This window comes from Notamacropus eugenii, chromosome 2 (genome assembly GCF_028372415.1).
Source record: "Notamacropus eugenii isolate mMacEug1 chromosome 2, mMacEug1.pri_v2, whole genome shotgun sequence".
In the NCBI taxonomy this organism is placed as follows: Eukaryota; Metazoa; Chordata; class Mammalia; order Diprotodontia; family Macropodidae; genus Notamacropus; species Notamacropus eugenii.
The window spans coordinates 354709329-354734148 of NC_092873.1; the positions used below are offsets into that span (position 1 = coordinate 354709329).

At 47.9% G+C, this 24820-nt stretch overlaps 1 protein-coding gene across 9 annotated transcripts; it reads right to left on the reverse strand.

Annotated features, from left to right (window-relative positions):
• Positions 1 to 1401: 1401 nt before the first annotated feature.
• On the reverse strand, positions 1402 to 24820 carry CACNB1 (calcium voltage-gated channel auxiliary subunit beta 1). Of its 9 annotated transcripts, none has more exons than XM_072646266.1 (15): positions 24679 to 24820; positions 24518 to 24553; positions 20963 to 21052; positions 16974 to 17093; positions 16638 to 16760; positions 16000 to 16136; positions 13444 to 13520; positions 12698 to 12852; positions 11469 to 11549; positions 9989 to 10047; positions 9666 to 9775; positions 8690 to 8841; positions 6939 to 7034; positions 6008 to 6193; positions 1402 to 3905 (listed from the first exon to the last, which is right to left on the reverse strand). In XM_072646266.1, exons 2-15 carry the CDS (start codon positions 24542 to 24544, stop codon positions 3432 to 3434), a joined length of 1887 nt encoding a protein of 628 aa, XP_072502367.1. In that variant the 5' UTR covers positions 24545 to 24553; positions 24679 to 24820; the 3' UTR covers positions 1402 to 3431. The 9 variants fall into 9 exon arrangements, with proteins under 9 accessions (XP_072502367.1, XP_072502368.1, XP_072502369.1 ...); XM_072646267.1 differs by having other exon boundaries at positions 20963 to 21049; positions 24679 to 24743; XM_072646268.1 differs by lacking the exon at positions 24518 to 24553 and having other exon boundaries at positions 19462 to 21052; positions 24679 to 24694.

Consider the following 24820-nt stretch of genomic DNA (forward strand, 5'->3'; position numbering starts at 1 on the left):
TAGATTATCTAGCCTTAACCTCTCTTCCAAATCTACATAGCTGCTATACTAGTCCAGACCCTCATCACCTCTTGCCTGGACTATTGTAGTCTTAATTGACCTTCTTGTTGCCAGTCTCTCCCCTTTGTTTATTGTCAATATTCATTAAGCTCCAATTATGTGACACACTGTGCTGTCATCCCCCATACAGCTGCCAAATCAGTAAAACACGATTTTGTCATTCTCCAACTCAAAAATCTTCAGTGGCTCCCTATTACCTCTGGGATTAAAATGCAAATTAATCAGCTTAGCATTTAAAGCCCCTTAAAGTCCAGCTCCCACCTACCTTTCCAGACATTTCATACTACTCTTCTTCATATATTTTATGCAGTCCAACTGACCTACTAATTACCCCTCAAACATTCCATCTCCTAATTCTGTGCCTCTTTACAGGCTTTCCTATATATGGGGGATTAGACAATTGTCTTCTCTTTTAGAATCAAACCCTAACTTCTTTCAAGGCTCAGCTCAGGCACCAGATCCTACATGTAGTTCTTTCTTCATGCTGTTAGTGGTCTCATCCTCCTGAAGTTACCTTAGATTTACTTATCTGTATACATATTGGGTCACCCCCAGTAGAATGTAAATTCCTCGGTTACTGTGACTGTTTATTTTTCTTTACATTCCCCACATTCAAAAGAGAAAAGTCCATGGTAGAATGAGTTTCTCAGACATTCAACCCTATAGGGACTAGGAAGTAGAAAGGAAGATGCAGGGTTGGGGTGGGGAGAAATAAGGGCAAGGGTCGGGGAGGTCCTGCGCTAACAAGTGTCAAAAGCTTCTACCTCCTGCACGTCCTGTTAGCTGTGGGCAGTTAGGCAGGGACTGATTAGGCACCTGTCATCTCTGGTCTGTTAGATCTCCCATGGGGTGGGGTGTCCCCATGATGTTTCCAAACATTATAAACTCTGAACAAATCCCCCTTTTAAAACCCCTTCATAGCCAGATCTGAGCTCTCTTTCCCCCAACAATATTTTACAACTATTGGGGGGGGAGATAAGAAAGTAAAGCATAGAGTTTAGTGATCTGCGAGAGATGGCAGGGGTCAAGAATTTGGATATAAGGAAGGCACTCCTCAGAAGGAGCAGCCAAGATCCTTCCAGGAGGGAAAAAATAGAGTGCCATTTCAGAAATTATAAAAGCTGTGTCTGGTTTCTCCTGGGTGTGGCAGTCATCCTGCCCCACTTATCATCCCCCCCGCCCCTTTGTTTTTCCTCTCTCCGTGCCCACAGACTTGGGAGAAGAGTAGAGAGCTGAGGTAAAAGGAGCCCACTCAGGCTTCGGCAGTCTCCGTGCTTCTTGAATGAGATAAACCTTGGGGAAATGAGTTGCACAACAGTATGCAAATGAGGTGACTTTCTCTTTGAGTCAACAGCTCTGGCACTTTTTATTCATAGCTCCCACCCCTCCCCCTGTCAACTATGGTCCCACGCACCCCCTCCCTCTCCCATGCATGTCAGCTCACGAGTATATCCATGCACGCACCTGCTCCCACATGCATGGTGGTGAAAAAAGGACCAGGCTTGGGATAAAGGACAGGCGCTGGGGGAGGGGGGGTAATTTTTGTTTGTTTTAATATATATCTGGCAAAATACTCAACCAAGAGATGGGAGGGAAAGGAGGAGAAACAGACGCTTAGGAGGGACAGAGAGACAGGGGAGAGAGGCTGGGCAGTGGTGTCTTCCAACGGGTGAGTTGAAGCTATATCCCCACCTACCCCCCCCCCCAAAAGTGAGTGAGGGATTGGGGGCAAAGTTGGCACAGGAGGTGGTGAGACAGGCATGATGGTGCCCATCCCTGAGGCAGGCAGGGCCCAGACCTCATTGGCACAAATGGTTCTCTTCCCCAGAGAGAGCAGAGGGGATATTACAAACACCAAGTCAAGATGACAACCCTAAGTGGGATGGGAGAGGATGGTGGTCTCAATGAGGCCTGGAGTCTCTCCTCAGCGCAATGAGGACTTGGAGATGGAGTTAATAACACAAGAGGGAGACACAGAGCAGCAGCGAGCAGGGACTCCAAAGGGAGAAGTTGAGGTCAGTATGGGGCAATGCCCGTAGGGTGAGGGCACCATCCCAATGCCCGTCAAGGCCCTAGCCTCTTTCCTTGCTAAGCCTGGGCCAGGGAAATAGGACTGGTCTCCCGGGCCAGAAAAGGGAAAACAGTTTTTTGGTTTCCAGAAGAGACAGGGAACAGCCTACCATGGGTACCACACCACAGAGGTGTGGAATTAAAGGTATGGGGAAAGGAGAGACTCCTCTTGTTTAGGCTTGGCAAGAGTAAAGTGTCCTGGTGACTGGAAGCAAAGGTCATGGGAGATGGGACAGAGGCTAAAGCATGGGGGTGGACAGATGGGCCCCAAGAAAGGGAGAGGTTCCCATCTTCTTCCTCCCTCAAGTGTTTGAGGCATTAGGCCCAGACAGCCCCCCCCCCCCTCCCTGGGGATCTGTGATCATGAACTTGATGCTGGTTACGCACTCAAACCCAGAACCCCTCCCCACCAATAAGAATGGGACAGAGCTACAAGCTCCATCCTTTACCCCCAAACACCTAACAAAGCTGCCAAGAAACTGGAGAACAAGGGGAGCGCTGGGTCTAGGGCTCAAGAGAGGAGATAGGTCTCATGGAAAGAATGTTCTGTGTATTTCCAATCCAGGAGGAACCCTTCTTCTCCACCCTTCCCAGCTCCCCAAGAGTAGGTGGGAGGGGGAAGCGCTGACCTTATTAGGACTTTTACTTTTGACCTGGGGCTGAAAGGGTTAATGAACTTTGGGGAGAAAACACCCTAAAAAGAAGGTAAACAGCTTAGAGAAGGGTATTTACCTCATTCCCTTAGGTAACCTACCTTCCCCCAAGATCATACTCTGCACTTGGGTTCTAAACCCCTCTGCCTCCCCCCACTTCCCAGGAGGTGACTTGGTATCCCACAAGGGTGAGCAAAGGCATCGAACAATAGGATTATCCCCCTAGAAGTGAGACACCCCCCCCAAGAAGGGCCATTCCCCTCTGAAGAAATGAGATCTCACCCTACAGAGTAGCTGGAGAATACTCTATACCTATACTCTTCTAAAAAGAGTGAAGTAAAGGCATCCCAGAGGGGTGAGCTGTCCCCCCAAGGTGAGGTAACTCCCACAGAAGGGTGAGGTACTGCCCCAGAGTGGTGAGATAACCTCCTGGGGGGAGGATCATTCCACAAGCCCCTCCAGGGGAAAGACCCTCCCCCTCGAGGGAAAGCTATTGCTCCTTAGGTAAGGTGACTACCTATGCGGGGTGACATAATGCCCCCAGGAGATGAGACACCCCGCTCTTCTCCTAGCTCCCCAGGTTGGTCAGTATTTGCCCTCTTTCTTTACCCTGAAACCTATCTCCTCTTCCCCCTCTGCCCTCCAGCCTCAGCGGTTATAGACACCCCTGCCCCAGCCCTCTAGCTCATTCTTGTTCCGGCCCAGCATAGGCCCACCCCCTTCTGGACAATACTGGGGTTTGGCTGGGCCCCGGGATGTGGCCCGATTTCGGTTGTCGGGCAGCTCCTCCTCTTCTTCATCTTCCTCCTCCCATGAACCACGTTGGGCAGGTGGAGAGCTGCCCCCAGCAGGGTCTCCAGGCCCTGGGCCCTCAGAAGGATCAGTCTCCATGTCAACACAAGAGTCCCCCAGCTCAATGTAGGCAGAGTTACGGTTGCCTGAGGCATCAGCATCAAAAGTGTCCTGGCGGGACAGTGCCCGAAGAGTGCCTGCCCGGCCTGGAGGGTGACTGCCGGTGTGGAGGCCCTGGGACTGGCCCAGCTCACCCTGGTACTCATGTAAGCTGGCTCGCTCTCCCACTGCCCGCTCAGGTGGTTGGTCCCCGGGCACACGATAGGCTCCCTGGTTAGCAGTGAGGCAGCACACACCATGCAGAACAGGCAAAAGGTGAGAAAAACACAAAAAAGCAAGGGAAAGTTAGTGGCCACACCAAAGATCCCAGATTTGCAGAGGGGCACCCCACCAACTCTTCCACCAGCAGTGGAGTGAAGGAGGCAGGTCTTCCTTAAGGGACTCTACAGCAAAGGCTGGGCACATCTGCTTGGCACTGGCTTGTTGGCTGGCAGTGGTTTCAGTTAAGGAGGACATTCTATACTCCTTAAAGATAGAATGTCATAATGAAGACTGGCTAGGCAAAACCCCAAGATTCTAGACCTTGGGAAGAATGTGTAGGGGCTGTTCCTAAGGATTTGCCCCTTTTGCCAGATGGGAAGGGTGATGGGTGCCCAACCTGGGTTTCTATCATTGATGAGATTTTTATAATTATTCATCAATGTGATGAATAAACTATGTGAATCCATGGGCATGAATAAATAGCCAGTGAGCTAGTAATATCAAGCTCCATTACCATGAAGAATCATTAATGCTTTCTCAGCACTACTCGGCATTAATGCCTCATTTATGTTAATAATCATCAAAATGGATCTCACTGAAATCACCACTCGTTAATACTTAGTTGGGGTAAATAATTGCTGCAGTTAGGGTGACTAATTGCTCCATCTTTACAACTATAGTCTAATAAGCTACTTAGTTAGAAATGCTTGTTTCCCCTTAAGGGACAAAAGAACGCTCCGGCTCCTTTACCCCACTCCCCTGGGGCTACAAGTCCCCTTCTACCAGGCCCCACATCACATCCCCAACAACACGCCCCCCATCACAGAGCCCCCATGCAATTCCCATCCATTCACATGCCAGGGTTAAGGGTCACAAGTTAATACTAAAGCCAACCGCACCCAATGATCTCAAAGCATGAGGTTGGGAAGGTTCTGATGCTTTTTCCCCAATCAGAAAGAAATGAAGATCAGGTGCTCAGGTACCCAGAATTCTGTAGACATAGGGGTGCTGTGCTATGTCTGAGAAGGGATATGGCTCTAACAAGGGGATCATCTGGATGGATCCCATAGACTAGGATAGCTTTCATGTTTTGAGGAACTGAGTATAAATTCTCAGGAAAACTAGAGGTGAAGGATACAATCCAGGGGAGAAAGTGAAGACACAGTATCAGTTCTTGGAAAGGTCCCTCTGCTGTAAGGGTTCTTAACTTTTTTTGTGTCATGGACCCCGTTGGGCAGCTTGTTGAAATCTATGGAGCCCTGCTGTTTTTAAATAATTGATGGAAACACTAAATTTCATTTAGAGCTTAGCAGAAATAAAAATGCATTTTCCCCCTAAGTTCAGCAACATCTTGAAATCTATCCATGGACCCCTTGGAGGTCTAGAGACCCCAGGTTAAGAATTCCTGCTCTGTAATATCTCTGAGGATCCTATTGCATGATCTCTCTGAGTCCTGGGGAGCCCCTGTGAAAGACTCTATTTCTATTTAATATCTTTCAGAAGTGTCTTTCCAATGAGATTCCTGCCTGAAGACTTCCTCTTCTTGGTAATGGTGCCAGAAAGTAGAACTGGGCATCTAAATCAAGCCACATTCCCTCTCTGGGACTCAATGCCTTCCTCTACTAAGTGTGAGGTACAGTGATATAGTGGATAATGGAAAAACAGTGGGTTTGAAGTCAGAGAGAGCCTGTATTTTAAGTTATCTCTAAAGTCCTTTCCAACTCTAAACTCTATCATTCAATGAACTCTATGGACCTTTTCTGACTTTGGATGGTTCCATGTTCCAAGTGGCTCAAGTCAGGATTCCATGTTCCAAAGTGGATACCAAGGTCATGAATATAGTTCAGGAATTAGCTTACTTGGTGGGCCATAACCAGACAGAGACCACAAAGACAACAGCAGCTGCTTACCACTTTTTTACAAAATAAAATCCTCCCTGCCCCCATGTTCACTGCTCTCAGATCCCACACTGCTGCTGAAATAGGTGGGTAGCTGGTAGATGCCCACTAGAGAGCATGCTCTTGCAGTGGGGATGCACCAGTGCTTGGTTGGGAGGCCTCCTGCCCACCCCAGAAGCTGAGATTGCGCTTGAGGGAGGTGAGCACCTGTACCTGGAGGTTGGAGACTGGGGCAGGGCTGGCGGCCAGGGCTGCAGTGGCCATGGTACGGTTGAGCAGTGGGTTGGGCGGTGTGCTACTAGGTGGGTGGGTAGCTTTCCAATAGGCCTCCAGGTATTCTGCCAGATGCTCACAGGCATCCTCCAATTGGTTCTCATCCAGGATGATGTCAAACATTTCCTGTAGACAAGAGAAGGAGGTGGCTAGGGTTAGCTGGGAGTGGAGCCAAGGAGGAAAGAGCTTAGAAATAGGGTTAGTCCAAACCCATCACTTTACAGGTGAGGAAACTGAGGCTTCAAGAACTTAAATGACTTTCCTAAGGTCACACAATAGTAAATAACATAACTTGGATTGAAGCCTAAACTCTGCTCTAAAGTTACCGATCTTTCTACCGTACCATGTTGGTGTGACCAAAGGACAAGGCATGGGGGGAAGTGTTGGGAGAGGGGCATTAAAAGGATAAGGGAAAAGGTCAAAGAAGAAGAGCCGCAGTGAGCCCAGAGGGAGAAACTCAAGTGAGCACCTACTGACTATTCTGAACTAGAAGAAGCATCCTATGGCCATTAACTACTATGTGCCAGGGACTGAGCTAATCTCTGGGGACATAATGGAAGGCAAAAACAGTCCAGGCCTTCAAGGAGTTTACAATCTAATAGGGAAGACAATGTGCTAACTACTAGATACAAGATAAAATTGGAGATGATTTCAGAGGGAAGGCATGGGTTGTTACATGGAACCAGGAAAGGCTTCTTGCAGAAGGTAGACCCATAGTCAGTCTAATTGGTCCTCATCCCCAAAGGATATCAAAATACTTGGCATACCTGATGACTTCCCAGAGAGACTAATCCTTCTAGTCAAACCTCAGCCTCCTATCTACTCCCTCCACTGTGGTGGGGAAGGGGGAGAGGAAAGAAGTAACACTCACAGGTGGGCATTGTGCCAACTTTTCAGATGCTGCTATCTGGACATTGAGGTGTTTGGACTGAGACTTTCCTCGGGACTTAATGAGGCGCTGGAGTACCTGTATGTGGGGATGGGAGGAAAGCAGGGAAAGAGAAACAGGAGGTAAGGCAAGGAAGTTCCTGGGGGCTAGGTACCCTGATCGGAAGGAATGCCAGGTACTTGGGAGAGGGGCCAGAATCAGGACAAGAGGAGAAGGGTAGGGGAAGGGAATAAGCATTTATATCACACCTACTATGTGCCAGGAACATGTTAAGTGCTTACAAACAGTGCTTATCAAAAAGAAAGAAGATGCTCATGAAATCTTACGATTGAGAGGGAACAAGAGATTTTTTTTAACACCCACTTCCACTTCCAACCTCTAACAGAGCTGGTTAAGACTCATAAGAAGTCACAGGATCGTTGGCCAAATGACTGGGAGCCTCACACCAATCAGGGCACTTTTGCTTGGGATTAACAAATTCCTCTTACTGTGTCTGTAACCCCCTTGGCATTCTCCAAGGGAATGAGAAACAGCATGGTCCTCATCTTCTTGTAATGATGACAAACCTTCAAGGATTTACAGGATGTAATTAAGCTGCCTTCTCACTTTATCTTTTTCAAAGCTGAAGCATCCAACCTCCTCTAACATTGATTTACAGGTTTCACTTTCCACCTCTTCTCCCTTCTCCTAGGTCAGCCATTTTGAACTCAATTCCATAATTATGAATCATGCATTGCATGTAGAACATTGTGCTAGGTTCTGGGGGAGATACAAAGATCTGAAAAGACAATATTCCTGCCCTCATGGGGCTTATAAATCAACAGGAGACTATGACACATACCATCTACCACTGTATCAAAATCCCTCTAAGAAGTGGAGGTGAAAATAAGGGGGTTAAGACAATGTTTGAAGCTCATTCTCATATGAATTGATTTGAAAAGGGAAAAATACATACACACACTCAGTTTGGTAGAGAAATCTATTTCACCCAACAAGGAAAGTAGAAAGGGATAAGGGGTTATAAGAGGGAAGGAAAATTGATAGAGGATCTCTACTTTCCTCTTAGAAAGAAAGGAATATTATTATTTTGCAGGACATCTTGTTTTAAGATGATCATTTGCTAAAAAACTTTTCTGTGTTTCTTGATAATTTACAACTTGATCTAATTCTGTTATTTTTGAAATGTAAATCTTACAAGCATAGCTTTGAAATTAAATTTTTGCCTTTCCGTTTTGGACTGATTGTATCTTCCTATTTCTCTGCTATAACTAGAAACTATATAAACCTTGGGAAAATTTTTATTTTGTTCTCATTGGCCATTTTTAGACACCCTGAATCTATGCTCTGAGAATATATAATGAAGATATTAAAAAATTCCTCTAAGACAAACATCTATGGTTCAAACATGGCTCAAACATCTATCCCTCTAAGACAAACAGGCAAAAGAGCTGATGGGGGAACCAAACCAACATTCCTCTTCCTTTTCCTCTTTACTGAAAGCCAAACAGAGATAAATACACTGAAGGTGAGATGGAAGGCAGATAACAAGGACTTCCCTAGTGTTAGTTGAGTGGGAGACGCTGGGATGGAAAAGGGAGGGAAGGTCAAGACGCCTCTGTCCTTAGAATCTCTCATTGGACTGAGCTATGGGTAGGGACTCCCTGCCTGGAAGGGAATGTCTAGAAATTACATAGGATGACCTTTGGAGAGTAGAGCTGGGATGGGGAACACACCTTGGGGGAGGTAATCTTGATGTAAACGATGATAGGAGCCAATGATGTCTTGGCCAGCTGGGCAGGGTGGTTGATGGTATCAGCGTCCAGGGCAACCAGCTGTAGGGTCCGGGCAAGCTCAAAGATCCGTTCAATCTCACTCTGTACCTCAGCTGAGACCGGGGAGACCATAAAAGGAAGGTTAAAGGGTATGTACAGGGACTGAGTGAGGAGACATAGACAATGGGGAAGGGAGACAAGGGTTTTTACAGGAAGCAGTCCATGTTTTATAGTGATTTAAAGTTTACCAAACTTTCCCTAAAACAACCCTGTGAGAGGTAATGTCATTATTATTACCTCCATTATATAATTGAAACTGACTTGCCCATAGTGTATGAATCCTGACATGAATCCTTAAATTCAGTTCTGACCCCAAACCCAGGGTTCCTTCTATTATGCCTCAATGAGGGAAGGACACACAAAGATCAAAGAAATAAACATACGGACAATGGAGGAAGGCCAGGGAATGTGGATGCAGAGAATGAGGGTGGGGAGAGAGAGAGAAAGAAAGAGAGAGAGACAGAGAGAGAGAGAGAGGAAGGGAGGTAGGGAGGGAAAGAGAAAGGGGAGGGAGGAGGGAGAGAGAGAGAGCTTGCGGAAGAGGACCAGGGATTGCGTAGTGACAAGCACAAAGATGATGGGGGGAGGAGCAGAAAGGTTGAGATCAGATGGAAGTGTCCAGACACAGGATGGGAAAGGCAGCTCTGATACAGATGGAAAGATGAGCTATGGACCCACCTCAGACAAAATGGGTTGGGTAGCAAAGCTGGCATCTAGCATCTTAGAAGCAGGCAAAAAGCCAGTACACTGAGGGGACGGTGGGGGAACCAAAATCTACCCCCAGCACTGACTGCAAGCCCTGTTCCACTGCTGTTCCCATGGAATCCTTCTGGACCCCTGCTGCCTCTATCAGGCAGATTACCCCCCCACCCCTTACCCAGACTGGAGCGAGTGTTGGAGCGCTCCACAATGATGTGTTTGCTAGGGTTGTTGAGGACAGAACGTTTGGCGAGAGAGATGTCAGCTGTTACCCGAGTGATGGAGATCCTGGGGGTAGGGAAGGAAGAAGTGGTCAGTAGTTTGCCCTCCTTTCTGCTCCTTCCTCCCCTCTCCCAAACTCTAGGTCCTTCCACCAAACTTCTCTTCCCCTGGTTAACCTTCCATTCCTGGACTGGGTTACTCAGCAGAACTAACCCTCCCCAGAGTCTGCCAAAGACCAGGTGGTCTTTAAGGATAAGGAAAGGACACCTAGGGTCTCACCTGCCATCAAATCGATGCTTCAGGAAATCAAATAAAGCCTTCTGCATCATATCTGTGACCTGGGGAAGGGGAAGGAAACAGGAACAAAGGTAACTAAAGGGAGAGAGAGGATTTTAGCTGCTGCTCTGATTCTTGCCTGGCTCCTGACAATTCTCAAAAAGGATCGACATCCATTTGAAAAAATTATCCAAATCACTAATAATTAGAAAAATTAAAATTAAACCAACTCACAGGTTCCATATCAGATTGGCAAAGATGATAAAAATGTAGAATAACAAAGTGGGAGGGGCTTCACATTAAATAAGTAAATAGACACATTAAATATCCCGTTGGTGGAGCTGTGAATAAGTCTACTTATTCTGGAAAACAATTTGGAACAATGCCCCCAAACTCACTAAATACAAGATAAATTGGAGATAATCTCAGAGGGAAGGCATGGGTATTAAGAGGAACCAGGAAAGGCATACCCTTTGACCTATTAACTAGGCTTATACCCCAAAGGGATCAAAGAAAAAAAGGGGTCACATATACAAAAATATTTCATCTGAAACTAAGGGAATACCCATCAATTGGGGAATGGTTCAACAAATTATGGCACAGGGACATAGGAGAATACTATTTTATTCTACTTTTACACAGTAATAACACACAGTAGGTACAGAAAACTATTATATTCACAATACATGGTGAAAAGGATGTTTCAGAGAAGCTTTCTTGTCATGATTCAGTTGTTTCACACTCTTCAAGAACCTATTTGGGGTTTTCTTGACAAAAGATACTGGAGTGGTTTGCCAATTCTTTCTCCAGTTCATTTTACAGATAAGGAACCAAGGCAATGGGGTTAAGTGACTTGCCAGGGTCACACAGCTAGTAAGTGTCTGAAATCAGATTTGAACTCGAGAGGATGAGTCTTCCTGACTCCAGGCTTGGCCTAGCTGCCCTTGGAGAAGCTTCGGAAGACTTGTATAAATTGATTTAATGTCAACAGGCCAGGAGAACAATTTGTACAATAACAACTCTGTTAAGACAAACAATTTTAAAGACTTAAGAGCTCTGATCAAGGCAAGGATCAGTCACAATTCTAGAGGACTGAAAATGAATCATGCTACCCCCTGACCCCTTCCATCTCTGACAGAGAGATGATAGACACAAGATACAGAACCAGACATATATTTTTGGACAAGACCAATGCAGGAATTGGTTTTGCTTAACTATGCATATTTGTTAAAAGGGTTTGGCTTTTCTTTTTTCAATTAGGGAGATAGAAGGGGAAAAAAATAAATGCTTGTTAATTGAACTAAAAAAACACAAATGACTGGAAATCCCTGCATCAAGGTAGTACATGCCAAGTGATAAGGGGTTCCTCTGTCTAGCCTTTCCTGAGGTCCTATCTGTGAGATCTCATAAGGAAGTCTGTTTCTCTATAGGGCTCCAACTTCCAGTGTCCTGGTCTGAAGGTCAGGACAGAGGGGAGACTCACCTCATAACCCTTGAGTGATGGTCCCACCAGGATAATGGGCCTCATGGAAGGAACCACATCATAAGGGGGGACATGTTCCGCCTAAGGAAAAGGAAAGGCCCTATGGTGGGGGGGCAGCATGAGCCCCTTCTCCACCATCCTTGGGGGCCCCCCCTTAGTGATCCTTCCCTTTCCCACTCCCACCCCTTTGGTCGCAGGGCCCATATATGGCGAAGGGAGGAGAAGAAAGGCAAGAGTGCCCATCCACTGGAATGGGTTGGGATGAAGCAGGTGGGTATTAGGAGCCCCACCCTCCTTGCTTTGTCCCAGTGTGGGTGTGAGGAGGCACAGAAAGCCATCTTACTTACCGATTTCTGCTTCTGTTTGGCTGGGTCCAGTGATTGCCAGCATGGGATGGGGAAAGGAAGGGGGAAAGGGGGGTACCCAGGCACAGGGGGCAAAGGACAAGGAACCAGGGGAAACAGGAGGGTTGTAGAGAGCAGGGTGGATGAGAAGAAATAACAAGGCATGCGTGTTAGTGACAAGCAGCTGAGGGAGAGGGGACAGGGACCCCACATGAAGGCAAGGCCCTGCCTGCCACTGGCCCCCACCTGAGACCCAGGGAAGAACGGAAGGAGTCAATGTCCCCTACCACCAACTCCACACCTTTGCCCCCAACTTGGGGCTCTGAGATAAAGATGAGGAGGAAGGAAATGTTCCTATCCTTATGGGGTCCTATTGATTAGTGACCAGGCAAGGTCAACCAGTGTTCTCTAAAATGGGTCCCTAAGAAAATCTGGAATGTTTTATCTTTACCTACATGGGGGGAGGGGGTTGAAATAGAATTGGAAAGTCCCATTGCCACACAAAGGTTGGGGAGAGGGGAGAAAACTATGGACTGTCATCAGCACGATCCTATCTTCTTAAATGTTTAAAAGTGTTTCAAAGCATTCCATGCACAGAAATAGGGGACCATGTTACTTCTTGGGTATAGCAAGCATAGATGGGAATCTGAATTTGCTACACCCCTCGTTAGAGGTACCCTTCTCACACACCCCTTACTCCTTACCTCACACTCTCAAAGGGTCAGCTTGGCATAGTGTCTGGGCAAGGGCCCAAAGGAATCAAATATGTCTCTTCCTTCCCTCCAACACCCCTCCCCAGACCTCTATTTCCTACTCCCTCCCGTTCTCTGCTACTCTCCACCAAGGGACACAGGGATGAGTAAAGAGAATGAACAGAATGTTTACCTTCTTAAAGAAGGGGATTCGCTTGCCATGGGGAGACGGGGTGGTGATACTGCTAACACTAGGCTTAGGGGAGCCCGTATGGTCGCAAAGCTCAGCTTCCTCCTCCTCTAATTCTAGGGGATCTAACTCAAAAGCTAAGTTAGTCATATCATTACCTGGGTCGGAGAAGGAGAAAGTGAGAGGGGGAGACAGACACAGAGAGACAGAAGGAGAATGCAGGAGAAAGAAACACCGACACACCGACACACACACACACACACACACACACACACACACGCATACACACAAAGATAGACACAGGAGGTCATGGGTAGAACAGAATAGAAAACAGGGATGGGGAAAGGGAAAAAAAAGAGAAAGAAGAGGTGAATGAAAGGTGCTAAAGAGAATGAACACAGGGTTGGGTAAGGGTGAGAAAAATGGAGCCACCAAAGAAATGGGAGGAGAGACATGGAGGGGTAGAGGTGGGTGGCAGGCATGGGGCTGGTGCTAATGTGCCCAGCCTGCTGAATCTCTTACCCTTTAATGGAAAGGGGAGAACCTTAAGGGGATGATGTGAACATTAGGGGTGGGACCAAGGAGTAGAAGGTACTAGTTGGCCTTTCCATTGTCTAGATGCCAAAGGTTGGAGTGGGTATGAGGAAAGGGAACTATTATTATGGAGTTCCAGACTAAGATTCATTTCTCCAGGAAAACTCCCTCCCAGTCACTCCCTGGTCCCCGGAGGAAGGGGAAGGTTTTCTTACCGCTGGCTGGCGGAGTGGGTCTTCGGGTGCCAGTCACGACATCTCCCAGACTGGAGCTGGAGTTGTCTCCTGATTTGCTGCAAGGGAAGAAAGATGAAGGGAAGGAACTCATGAGCAAAGAATTCAGGGAATCATCTGTTAATAATAAATAATACAGGGATAGGGAACAGAATTATGATTTCACTTATACAGGAAACTCTAATGATACACACTGGTGACTTCTATGCAATTCATGGTCTTAGGGTTGCCCCAGACACTGAGAGGTTAAATAATTTGAGCCCAGGGTCACACAAACAGCATGCGGCAAGGGAGGGATCTGAACCTAGGTCTTCCTGACTTGAAGACCAGCTCTCTATGCATTACACCAAGATTCTTCTTTTAAATGACAGTAACAGCAGGCTATCAACTTGTCCACGGATTGTTTCTATCTGAATCTACCCCAAAAATTAAACAGCATAATAACGATAACAGCTAAGATTCTAGGATGAGAAGAATGGGAATAATAATAATTATTATTGTGACAAGAAGAAGAAAAAGAAGAAGAAGAATGAGATGGAGAAGAAGGAGGAGGAGGAGGAGGAAAAAGAGATGGAGAAGGAGAAGGAGAAAAAGGAGAAGAAGAAGGAGAAGGAGAAGGAGGAGAAGAAGGAGAAGAAGAAGGAGGAGGAAGAGAAAGAGATGGAGGAGAAGGAGAAAAAGGAGGGGAGAAGGCAGAGAAGAAGGAGGAGGAGGAGAAGGAGGAGGAGGAGGAGGAGGAGAAAGAGATGGAGAAGGAGGAGAAAAAAGGAGAAAAAGGAGGAGAAGGAGGAGAAGGAGAAGAAGATGGGAAGGAGGAGGAGAAGAAGGAGGAGGAGGAGAAAAAGAAGGAAGAGGAGGAGGAGGAGAAAGAGATAGAGAAAAAAGAGGAGAAGGAATAGAAAAAGGAGGAGAAGAAGGAGAAGAAGAAGGAGGAGGAAGAGAAAGAGATGGAGGAGAAGGAGAAAAAGGAGGGGAGAAGGCAGAGAAGGAGGAGGAGGAGGAGGAGGAGGAGGAGGAGAAAGAGATGGAGAAGGAGGAGAAAAAAGGAGAAAAAGGAGGAGAAGGAGGAGAAGGAGAAGAAGATGGGAAGGAGGAGGAGAAGAAGGAGGAGGAGGAGAAAAAGAAGGAAGAGGAGGAGGAGGAGAAAGAGACAGAGAAAAAAGAGGAGAAGGAATAGAAAAAGGAGGAGAAGAAGGAGAAGAAGAAGGAGGAGGAAGAGAAAGAGATGGAGGAGAAGGAGAAAAAGGAGGGGAGAAGGCAGAGAAGAAGGAGGAGGAGGAGAAGGAGGAGGAGGAGGCGGAGGAGGAGGAGGAGGAGGAGGAGGAGAAGAAGAAGAAGAAGAAGAAGAAGAAGAAGAAGAAGAAGAAGAAGAAGAAGAAGAAGAAGAAGAAGAAGAAGAAGGAGAAGAAGGAGGAGAAGGAGGAGAAGGAGGAGAAGGAGGAGAAGGAGGAGAAGGAGGAGAAGGAGGAGAAGGAGGAGAAGGAGGAGAAGGAGGAGAAGGAGAAGGAGAAGGAGAAGGAGAAGGAGAAGGAGAAGGAGAAGGAGAAGGAGAAGGAGAAGGAGAAGGGAGATTTTCTTCCTATACTTCAACAAAAACAATATATCTCAAGAGACTGAATGCATAAGTAGATAACAGGATCTAGTTGTCTCCCATTAAGCCAGACACTAAAGAGATTTGAAAAATATGTAAAACTGTCATTCTCACCAAGTTCTTTTGCTTTGGAACAGATAGTTATTTTTCATAAAAATATGTTTATTTATGTTAATGTATAATGGGCTTATTATTATTTTCAATGAGTTAATAAATACATATTTAAATGTATTACTTTTCATTTCTAATATGGTATATATTGGTAGATAAAACCCACATAAACAGAAGCTCTTTTGAAAACTACCTCCACTGATATGGATCAAAAATTTGTATGTGACTTACAGACTTGGAGGATTGCCTAGGGCACTGAAAGGTAAAATTATTTGTTTGAAGTCACATGGCTCACATGTATCAGACACTTCTGATTCAAAAGGCCAGTCCTCCAATCAGTAAGTCACTTTGCCCCTCAACAGTTGATGTATGGCACTTTAAAGGTTACAAACTGATTTACAGACATTAATTATCTCATTTGACTGTTCTAATAGCTCTGTTAAATAAACCATGCCATTTTACAGACAAGGAAACTGACACTTGGGAAACAAAGGTTGTGATTTGTCCATGGACACCCAGGAACCAAGTATCAGAGGAGACCTTAAACCAGCTAGGTCTGGCACTCTAGCCCCATGACACTATGCTGTTCCCTTCTTGTGGTGCTCTCTGCCCTCCTGAATGTCAAGCACCATCACCGATTATGCTAAATAAACCCTATTCCATACTTTGGACCCATCTGTCCAGTGGTTAGTTTCAGACTCTTCATGTAGTCCTCCAAACTTAATGCCTAGAGTACTGGGATAAAACTTAGAATGAGCAATCATTGGGAGACTACACTTGCACAGGATGAGCAACCAGAGATGTACACACCCACTCTCCCCACCCTGGAAAGGTACCTGGAGCTGAGACGATTCTGACGCATTTTCTGTTCCTGTACCATCCGTAGGCTGTCCAGTTTGACGGGGCTAGGGATGAAGCCTACCTCACAGCCCTCCTTCACCAGTCGTCCTATCCACCAGTCATTATTGTACTTCTGCTCATGCAAGGAGAGAGAGGAGGGGAGGCTGAGGCAAGTATTGCTAGGAGAAATTGATCCACCATGGGACGATAGAACAGCCCTTCCCCAAGATAGGGAGAGTCCCTGCCTGTCACTCCTCCTCTCCTCTAGCTCATAAGAAATCCCTCCAACTTCCAGAACACTTCTAGTTTCAGTAACTCTGATCCACCTTAGCCTCAGAGGAGTTGCCTCTTAAAATGCATCGTCTGATTCACCTCCAATTTTGAAGACCTCCCAAAAACCAATCCCTTCCCTAAGTCCTACTTGATTGTCAGTCTGAGCACCTTTGGATTTGTTACCTAGGGCTCCTGTTTCTCTTTTTACACCAATTCCCTCCTCCCCCCTCCCCCCACACACCTTGCACTCGAAAGTTGGTCACTCTGGAGAGTCCAACACTCCACATGTGCCTAGCCAGCTCTGAGGTCATTTTGCTCCCCCCCCTCATCTGTATGTATGCCCACTTTCTCTAGCCCCTACCTCCTTGATGTGCAGGAAGTCCTTGGGTTCAAAGGTGATGGCCATTCCCTGGACAGGTGCCTCATCCCCTCGTGATGGATTATAGCCCACATTCGTCCTCACTGCAAATGCCACTGGCTTGGTCTGGGCAAGAATGAGAGAAGTATAACAAGCAAAGAGTGAACCCCCTCTTTTCCTGTCCATAGAGCACCATTATGTCAACCACTCTTTGGAGGGAAGGTTGGAAGTAGAGGAGGTTTAGATGGAAATTGAGGTTTGGTCAAAGAGAAGGTTAAACCTTTGGTGGGGCTGGGCGCATAACAACCAAGACAACATATCTCCCATCCCTGAGCCTACCTTGGCTTTCTCAAGCTGTGCCAATGCCTGGCGCTCTGCCTCCTTCCTCAGGGCTTCCCTGTCCTCCTCCAGGGATACATCTGAGTCTGAGGGACGACTCGTGTAGGATTCTGCTGAACCCTGGAAGTGAAGGAGAAGGACACCAAGGAAGCACATAGTCTTTCCTCCTCCCCCAACTCCACAGGCCCACTTCCATCCCAGTATCAAAGCTGCATTGCAAGTGCAATGCAAAGGGGCAAGCACAACTCAAATTGGAGATTTTCAAGAACGGGTCAGTTTCATGTAACACAACATAGGTTGGGAGAGCACTCAGACACAAAAGGGAGCTGGGCACATATTCTGGGGGGACAGCCTTCTGAGGACTACTAGAACACTGGGATGAGAGGGAGAGGGGAGGGAAGCCAAAAAGTAGGGAGCTGAAGAGACTTTGGACAGTATTACAGAGATCCTGGGGAAGAGTAGTCAGTGTTACAGCTGACTACACAAGAGGAGGCCACAGCTGGGTTGATATGAGTGTAGAAGGATTCACTAGGGCAGCAACTGTGGAAACACTGGGGAGAAGGAACAAGATTGGGATAGAGGATGGAGAGAAACGGTCGGGGGGAGGGTCAGGGTCACTGAGGGAAAGAGGTGGCACTCGCCTGGACAAGATTAAGGTAAGGAACAGCTGTTCTGGGGGCCAAGGGAGGGGAAGGGAACTTGATAGGGACACAAACTCAGGGGAGCGATGCCAACATGTGTGTCACTGTGGCCTTCCAGCCTTCTTCCCTTCTCTGTATCCCCCGCTCCAGTTGAGTATGACTAATTCATATCACCCATGGCATCCCTGCCAGTCAACAGCTTATCCAGCCCTAGAAATGGGCCTACTGCGCTGCTAGAAGTGGGTGCCCCAGCCTGGCATGGGGAACCTGGTTGCAACAGATGCCAAAAAGCAAAGTTGTACTGCTTCCTGTTTATTTGAGGGGCAGAATCAGAACTCTTCTTTGCCCCACTCCCTCCAACTTGCCACCACTACCATGACCAGGCTCTCCTGCCCACTGTAGTCATCTTTCTGGATGGGCATTGTCAGGTACCATCTCAGCTTCTTCCATCTTCCATCACAGCCCCCATCCCCTTATTCAGCACTGTAAAGACACAAGGGCTTCCCAGAGATTGCCCATTGAAGAAACAAATCTGGAACAGATGTTAGTGGCAGCCTCCCACCTATGGGAGGATTCCTAGCTTTCTAACTTGGGACCTAAGATGGAAAAGAAAAACAAACACTGAACGCTTCTAAGGATGTGTGGATAAGAATGTTCAAGCTAAGGTGTACTAGTCCCAGAAGCTATACCCAGCTTGGTGTTGGTAATGACTAGGACACTCGGCACAAATCAGCATAGTTTTCTGTATGTGCCCATGATTATTTAATTTGGCATATATGTGACTGAATGAATGTTTCTATGTAGACAGCTGTGTATTATGAAAGAAAATGAGAGAGACTGAGACAGAGAAAGGAGGAAGGGATGAGGGAAGGAGAGAAAGAGAGAGAGAGTGAGTGAGACCAGGGTAGAGAGAGACAGACAGAGAGACACAGAGAGAGTGAGACACAGAGAGAGAGAGAGAGAGAGAGAAACAGAGACAGAGAGAGAGAGCACAGTGTGGATGCTTGCAGCCTGCATGTGCCTGACAGTGTATACCTGATTGTGTTACTGCTTGTGGGTGTGTGAGGGGAGCTGTGCCCTCTGTGAGGGGGTGTTTGAACAAAGGTGGGGTATGTTGCTGTGAAGGTGGTCAGAGCTGTAAGAAACCTTTTCTCAGTCTATCTCAAAAAGCAGGAAGAGTTTCTACCTGCCCAAGATGGCCCTTTGGCTCTTTCTGGAGAGAAATAGATCTGGAAAGTGAAGGGGGTGGGGGGAGAAAGAAGAGGGGAAGAGTGGGAGGGAGGGACAGGAAAAAGAGCCAAGCTGGTCCTGGAGGAGGAGAGGTCCAGATAGTGAATTAACTTAAGAGATGGGTAGAATGGGTCCAAGTAGTGAAGGGATTTGCGAGGTAAGCATAAAAGAAGAGACTGAGAAGAAGAAAAAGACCCCCTCTTCTCACATCCAGTCAATATACTATTTAATCAATCAACGCCTCCCACACGGACAGCAAAAGTGGAGGGAACTGGGTGAAGGGGGAAGGCTAAGTATAGAAGAGTGAGGAGAGGAAAGGCTAGACAGGAAGACAGGAAAGGGGTAATTCCAGATACCCACCTTCACCCTCCCCCTCCCCAAACACCTCCCCTCCAGACTGGGCCTACTCAGAATGGGAGAAAGAGACACAAAGAGAATCAGAGATGAGGAGAGACCAGAGACGCAGGAAGACATATTTAGAAATAGACGAGAAGAAAGAAAATGGGAAGGCCAGGGTGAAAGGAGAGAGCTCAAAGGAGACAGGTCACCCACACCAACCCCTCATCTCCCTCTAAGCCCCTGTGAGGGGCTGCATGCACCCACACCCCAGTGCTCACCACCACGGCCTGTCTGGTCCGGCCGGGTGTCTCCATGGTGGCGCCCTCTCTGTCCATCCCCAAGGGGTGGGCAGGGGCTGCCCAAGCTGCCCGCTCCCCTCAGGGGGCTCAGGTTACAGGCAGAGTTGCTACATTTGCAAACTGCTGGGGTATATTTAGCCTAGAGACACAGCAGGAACTGGGCACCCTCTCCTCCCATGAGTGGGGTCAGGGAATGGGGAGGAGTTGGAGAACTGGGGATATGGTATGGAGGGGTGCATGTGTAGGTTCAATCCAGAGTCCCCTCGTTTAGCAAATTCTGTAAGAACTGAGATTTCTTTTTCTACCCAAAGGTAGAGCACTGGGCATAGCTTCATCTTATATCCCAGCACTGGCCTAGCTTTGCAGTAGGAAAACAGATCAACAAAAAGACTTTTCCATTGTTGAAGGGATAGAAGACCCTGAAATGAAGGTTTACCTCTCAATCTATCCTCTCTGGTTGGTTCTAGGTCCATGATAGGACAACCTGTTATAAAGGCAGGAGATGAGCAAGAAGACTGCCTTGAACAGGAACGAACCTCACTGGGCTCAATCCTCTCCTGGACTCAGGAGGGAGTGACCTCTGGAAGTATATCCCATCCCTCCTCATCTGTTCCTTCCGGCCATTCACCCCTCTCTGTTCTCCAGCAGCGCCCCGCCCTCCACCCTCCCACCCCCAGCATCAGGAACTCTGCCATTGGAGCACCATCTATTCTGGGTACCAGGTCCTTGTCAAGATGCATGGTTGCTATGACAACTGCATCGCCTTTCTTACTGCTTCTCACTGGGGCCTGGGTTTGGCTGGTTGGGGTTGGGGGTGGAATCAAGTGGGCTGTGAGGAAGGAGAGCAGAGTGAAAAGGAGACTCATAAACTAGCTTGCCCAATGTTGCTCATCATACCATAGCCAAGATTTCTGGTTTAAAGCCCTCTGCCTCCACCCCCCATCCCCATTCCCAATCTCTCTCTCCTCAAAGAAGCTGTGTAGACAGATTTCCTCTATTTTCAGGCCAGAGTTTTCCAGGGTGTCCTGGGGAGACAGCCACCTACTCTTGGCCCCAGGAGCCCTAATGACCTCACCCCCTATTCCTACCCTCAGTCTAAAGAGACTACCAGTGAGGTGGCAAACAGGCAGAAGTAAAAGCCTGTTCTGTCTGAAGGACGGCAAGGTATCCCTGAACTGAGATGACCAAGGTGTCCAGGGGTAGGTGTCAGTGGAACAGACTACAGCTTGGGGATTATAAACCTTCTGCTTCAGTGCCATAACTGTGACCCCAAGAGTCTAGGCACCATCAGTAGTATACCTTGAGCGAAGACAGAAAAAATGTTGGGGTGGAGGGAAGTTCCCAGACCAGTAACAAATGGTATCTTTAGAAGCAGAGGGCTAGGGTAGGCAGCCCCACTTCCTGATTCCAGCCCCAAGTTCTCCTCCAGGACTCTCAGAACACTGCCTTCCACTCCCATCCCCTGACCTCTCCCACTTACCTGGCGGACAAAGCTGTTAGACGTGGTGTCAGAGGAGGTGCTGCCATCCGAGCGTTTAAACCGTCCCTTCCTTTTGCTGTATTTGCCCTGCTAGTGGGGGGGCAACAAGGGCAAAGTCAGAGGGGGGGGGGTCTACTCACCTATCCCCCAAGCCTGACCAAGATTTATAACTACACATTCCCTTTCTTCCTATCAGCTTTCTCCTCTACTCCCCAGCCCATATCCTCTTTCCCAGATGGTATGGCCTGAGAGGGTCCCCCCTTCATCTCAAAGGCATGGACCAGGCCACGGCCATTTGCTAGGGTATGGAGGCAGTGTTGGGGGATGCTAATGAAACATAACACATTTATGCTTGGGAGATGAGGAGGAAGAAACAGAGGAGCCGCCCCAAATCCCCAGAGCTGGAGCCAGTGTCTAGTTAGCTGAAAAAACTAATTAAGATGCTGTGCAGACTTCAACAGCCTTTGGGAAGGGAACTCTGGCCTGTGGTTATAGGGGAGCGGAGAGACATGGAGGAAACGGATCTCCCCCACAACTCCCCTCGCTGTGGGAATGCTCTGTGTTAGTGTCCCCCAGAGAAAGCAGAAATGGAAAACCTAGTATGCAAACTCCCCACCAGGCTCTTGGGAAAATCCTTTTTGGATTTTTCCTTGCCTCTCCAACTCCTCATCAGAACAGCATCCCCTTCTCCCAATCCTTCCTGGGAGCCAGGGATTAGGGAGAGAAGGCTCACATAGGAAGACTTTGGGAACTAGGGAATTAGACCCAAAGTAATCCTTAAAGATGCAATTGGGAACCTGAAGGGAAAGGGGTGCAGAAGGACTAGGAATTTGAACTGGGAAGAAGGCAGGTAATGGAGGGATATGGGAAGTTCCAACCACTACTGAAAAGCAATATCCCCTCCATACCCCACATTAAGAAGAGGAGCTAAGGGACCACTGAGAAAGTAAACAAACCAACTGGGACTCCACCTCCATTGGTAGCAGATTTCCCTTCCATTTCCCAGGCTCTCCCCATCCACTAGCAATGACAAGTCCTCAATACAATCTCCCACATCCCCAACACATATCCTGGACTCCATAAAGAAAACATTCCTCACCTTACACCTTATGCTGCTTCTAATACCATCTTTCCAAATAATTTTTCATTCCACTTTTTATGTTGCCCAGCGTATCATCATTTCTCCTGTCATGCAAAATGTCCCTTCTCCCCTTGGTTCTCTATCCAGATCTGGACCAGTTGGAAAACAGAACCCCTGTGACATATCCTATCAACACTACTGTGGAGGGCCACAAAACAGCTTGATTAGGGCTAAGACTCTTTCCCACAGTCACAAACTTAGTGTGGGAGACATGACTACTTTGGGTAGTAAGAGGGATTCTCTTTTCCCCTTCCCAAACTAGGACTAACCTAAAACTTTCTTCCTGACTTACCTTCAATAAAACCACACAAATACCTCCCTTGTTTTGCAGTGGGTAAGACAGCAATGATCTGGCCCTGTGCTCCCCCAAAGAACAGACAATACTATCCCATCTACAGGTCATACAAACTTAGCTGGAGTCAGGAAGACCTAGATTTAAATCCCATCTCAGACACTAACTAGACGTATGACCCTGAGCAAGTCACTTAATCTCTTTGGGTCTCAGTTTCTTCATATGTAAAATAACAAAGTCAGGCTGATTGACCTCTAAGGTCCCTTGAGCTTTAAATCTATGATTCTATAACAACCTTAACCTTTACATTTAAAGGGGGAGGGGACTAAAGTGTCAAAATAGCAAGTCCCAAGGATGAGTGGGGATATTTAGGGGGAAGGGAGCATCTAGACACTCCCTAAAGAAGTTCTGGAACTCAAAGTACTGTCCTACCCTCAACAACCACCACCACTCCTAAGAGACCTCTCTCAAGGGATAAGCCTAAAGAGGAGGAAGGTGGAAGAAATCATACTCATAGTTTCTGAGCCTGAAGGAACCTTAAAGAGCATCTAATCCACCCTTCTCATGGTACAGATGAGGAAACTGAGGCCCAGAGAAGAAAACTGAGTTGTCCAAGGTCACAGAATAAGTTAATAGGAGGGAGCCCTCACCTCCTACTTGATTTGTCCCCCACCCCCACCACAGCAAAGGAAGTAGGGAGTGGCATGGAGGAAAGACAGGGGACAGCTGAGGAGAAAGCCCAAGCCAGCTGCCTCCTGGATCCAAGGGGCCTGGGGTGGGAGGTGGGGGATATTTTTAGGTCTCACACCCATTGAGCCACATTCCCACAAAGTGCTTCCTGGAGGCCAACAGCAAAGGAGAGGTTAATGTTACCTCCCCACCCCACCCCCTTCATTTTAGAGGACTGGGGAACTGGAGGAAAGGATGGGAAGAGGCAATTATTGAATTCAGGGTTGAAACTGGGAAATTCCTAGCCTGGTAGTTACTCAGCTTGGTACTGCCCCCTTGTGCCCCACTGTTCAGATTGTGGCCACATCACACCAGGGAATGCCTCACTTTGGGGGGGCAACCTACCATGTAATACATGTGTGTGTACATGGTAGGAGGGTGTCAGAAGTACCCCCTCTCTCAAGTGGTATTGTTCCTGATATACCCCATAATAGGTTGGCATTCTCCCAACTTTCCAAACTTTGGTGTGTCTTCTATGGCTCTAGGAAATCCTAAATCTGCATTGGGGCAGTCTGGGCCCAGGGGCAGGGTGGGGCGTGAAAGGTGGGGCAGGGAGAGAGACCCTTGTCTAAGGTTAGTATCGGGAAGACCAGAGTAATCCCTAGTCAGGAGCTGAAATGGCCTGCTAGTGCTGATTCCTGCCCCATGGACCAGGCTTGGGGCCTCCATCACCCTCAGTACCTGTCTCTTGGTTGCAACTTATTCACTAGTCTGCCCCTATCTGCCTTAAACCATCCTAGAGAAGTGGTGCCCAGTCTTTGATGTCCAGCTGACACCATCCTTAGCCCTTAAACTAGTGCCTCAACCATTGCTTCTGCTGTCTTCAAAGCATCCTATTCATCCCCCTGCCTGGTTCCCCCAGATGCTCCCAGAAAGCTACCTCCACACCAACTGCCTCTCCAGCCTCCCTTTCCATTCCCTCCCCCACCCTCACGCCAAGCCAATCCCTTAGATTTATAAACCAGCCCTTGAGGCCCCTATAGCAAGGACCCACACACACACACACACACACACACACACACACACACACACACACACACACACTCTATACCCAGAATGGTCAGTGCACGGGGAGGAAAGGAGGTGAATAGCAGGGACCCTTGATACCAACCCCCTGTCTTTTCCCCACCTCTGCATCTATCAGCTTCAGTGCCAATCACCCATCAATCATTAACCCATCAGGAATGGGGGAGGCAGCGAACAGCACCCCCTTCCTTTAGCTCCTTAGGGTTTAACTCCTTCTTCCCTGGCATCCTCTGGCGGGTTGGCCAGAGCTCCCGAGGTCCTTCAAAGAAGAGGTCCCTTTGGACCTTTCCTGGCTCTCCGTTTGCCTTCTTCCCCCACCAGCCTCCCCGCTGTCTGCCAGCCAGCCATCCCCCACCCCATAGCTCACCTGTAAACTGGGGTCGAAGACCTCCATCGGGATATCCTGGGTGGGTGGATAAGAGGCCCGAGACATACCGGTCTTTTGTACCATGGAGAGGCCCCCCCACCCCGCCCCAGCCCCAGCTTCAGCCTAGCCCAGCCCAGCCCAGCCCAAACCGGCTCACTCACAGCTCATGGGAAAATCCGGTGGAGAGAAGAGACACCCAGCCTCCAGATGCCCCTTTCCCTCCCTCCCAACACCTCCTACTTCTCCTCCTCCCCGGGAGCCTCAGCATCTCCCCCGCCCCAACCCAGCTTGCTCCTCCTTCCT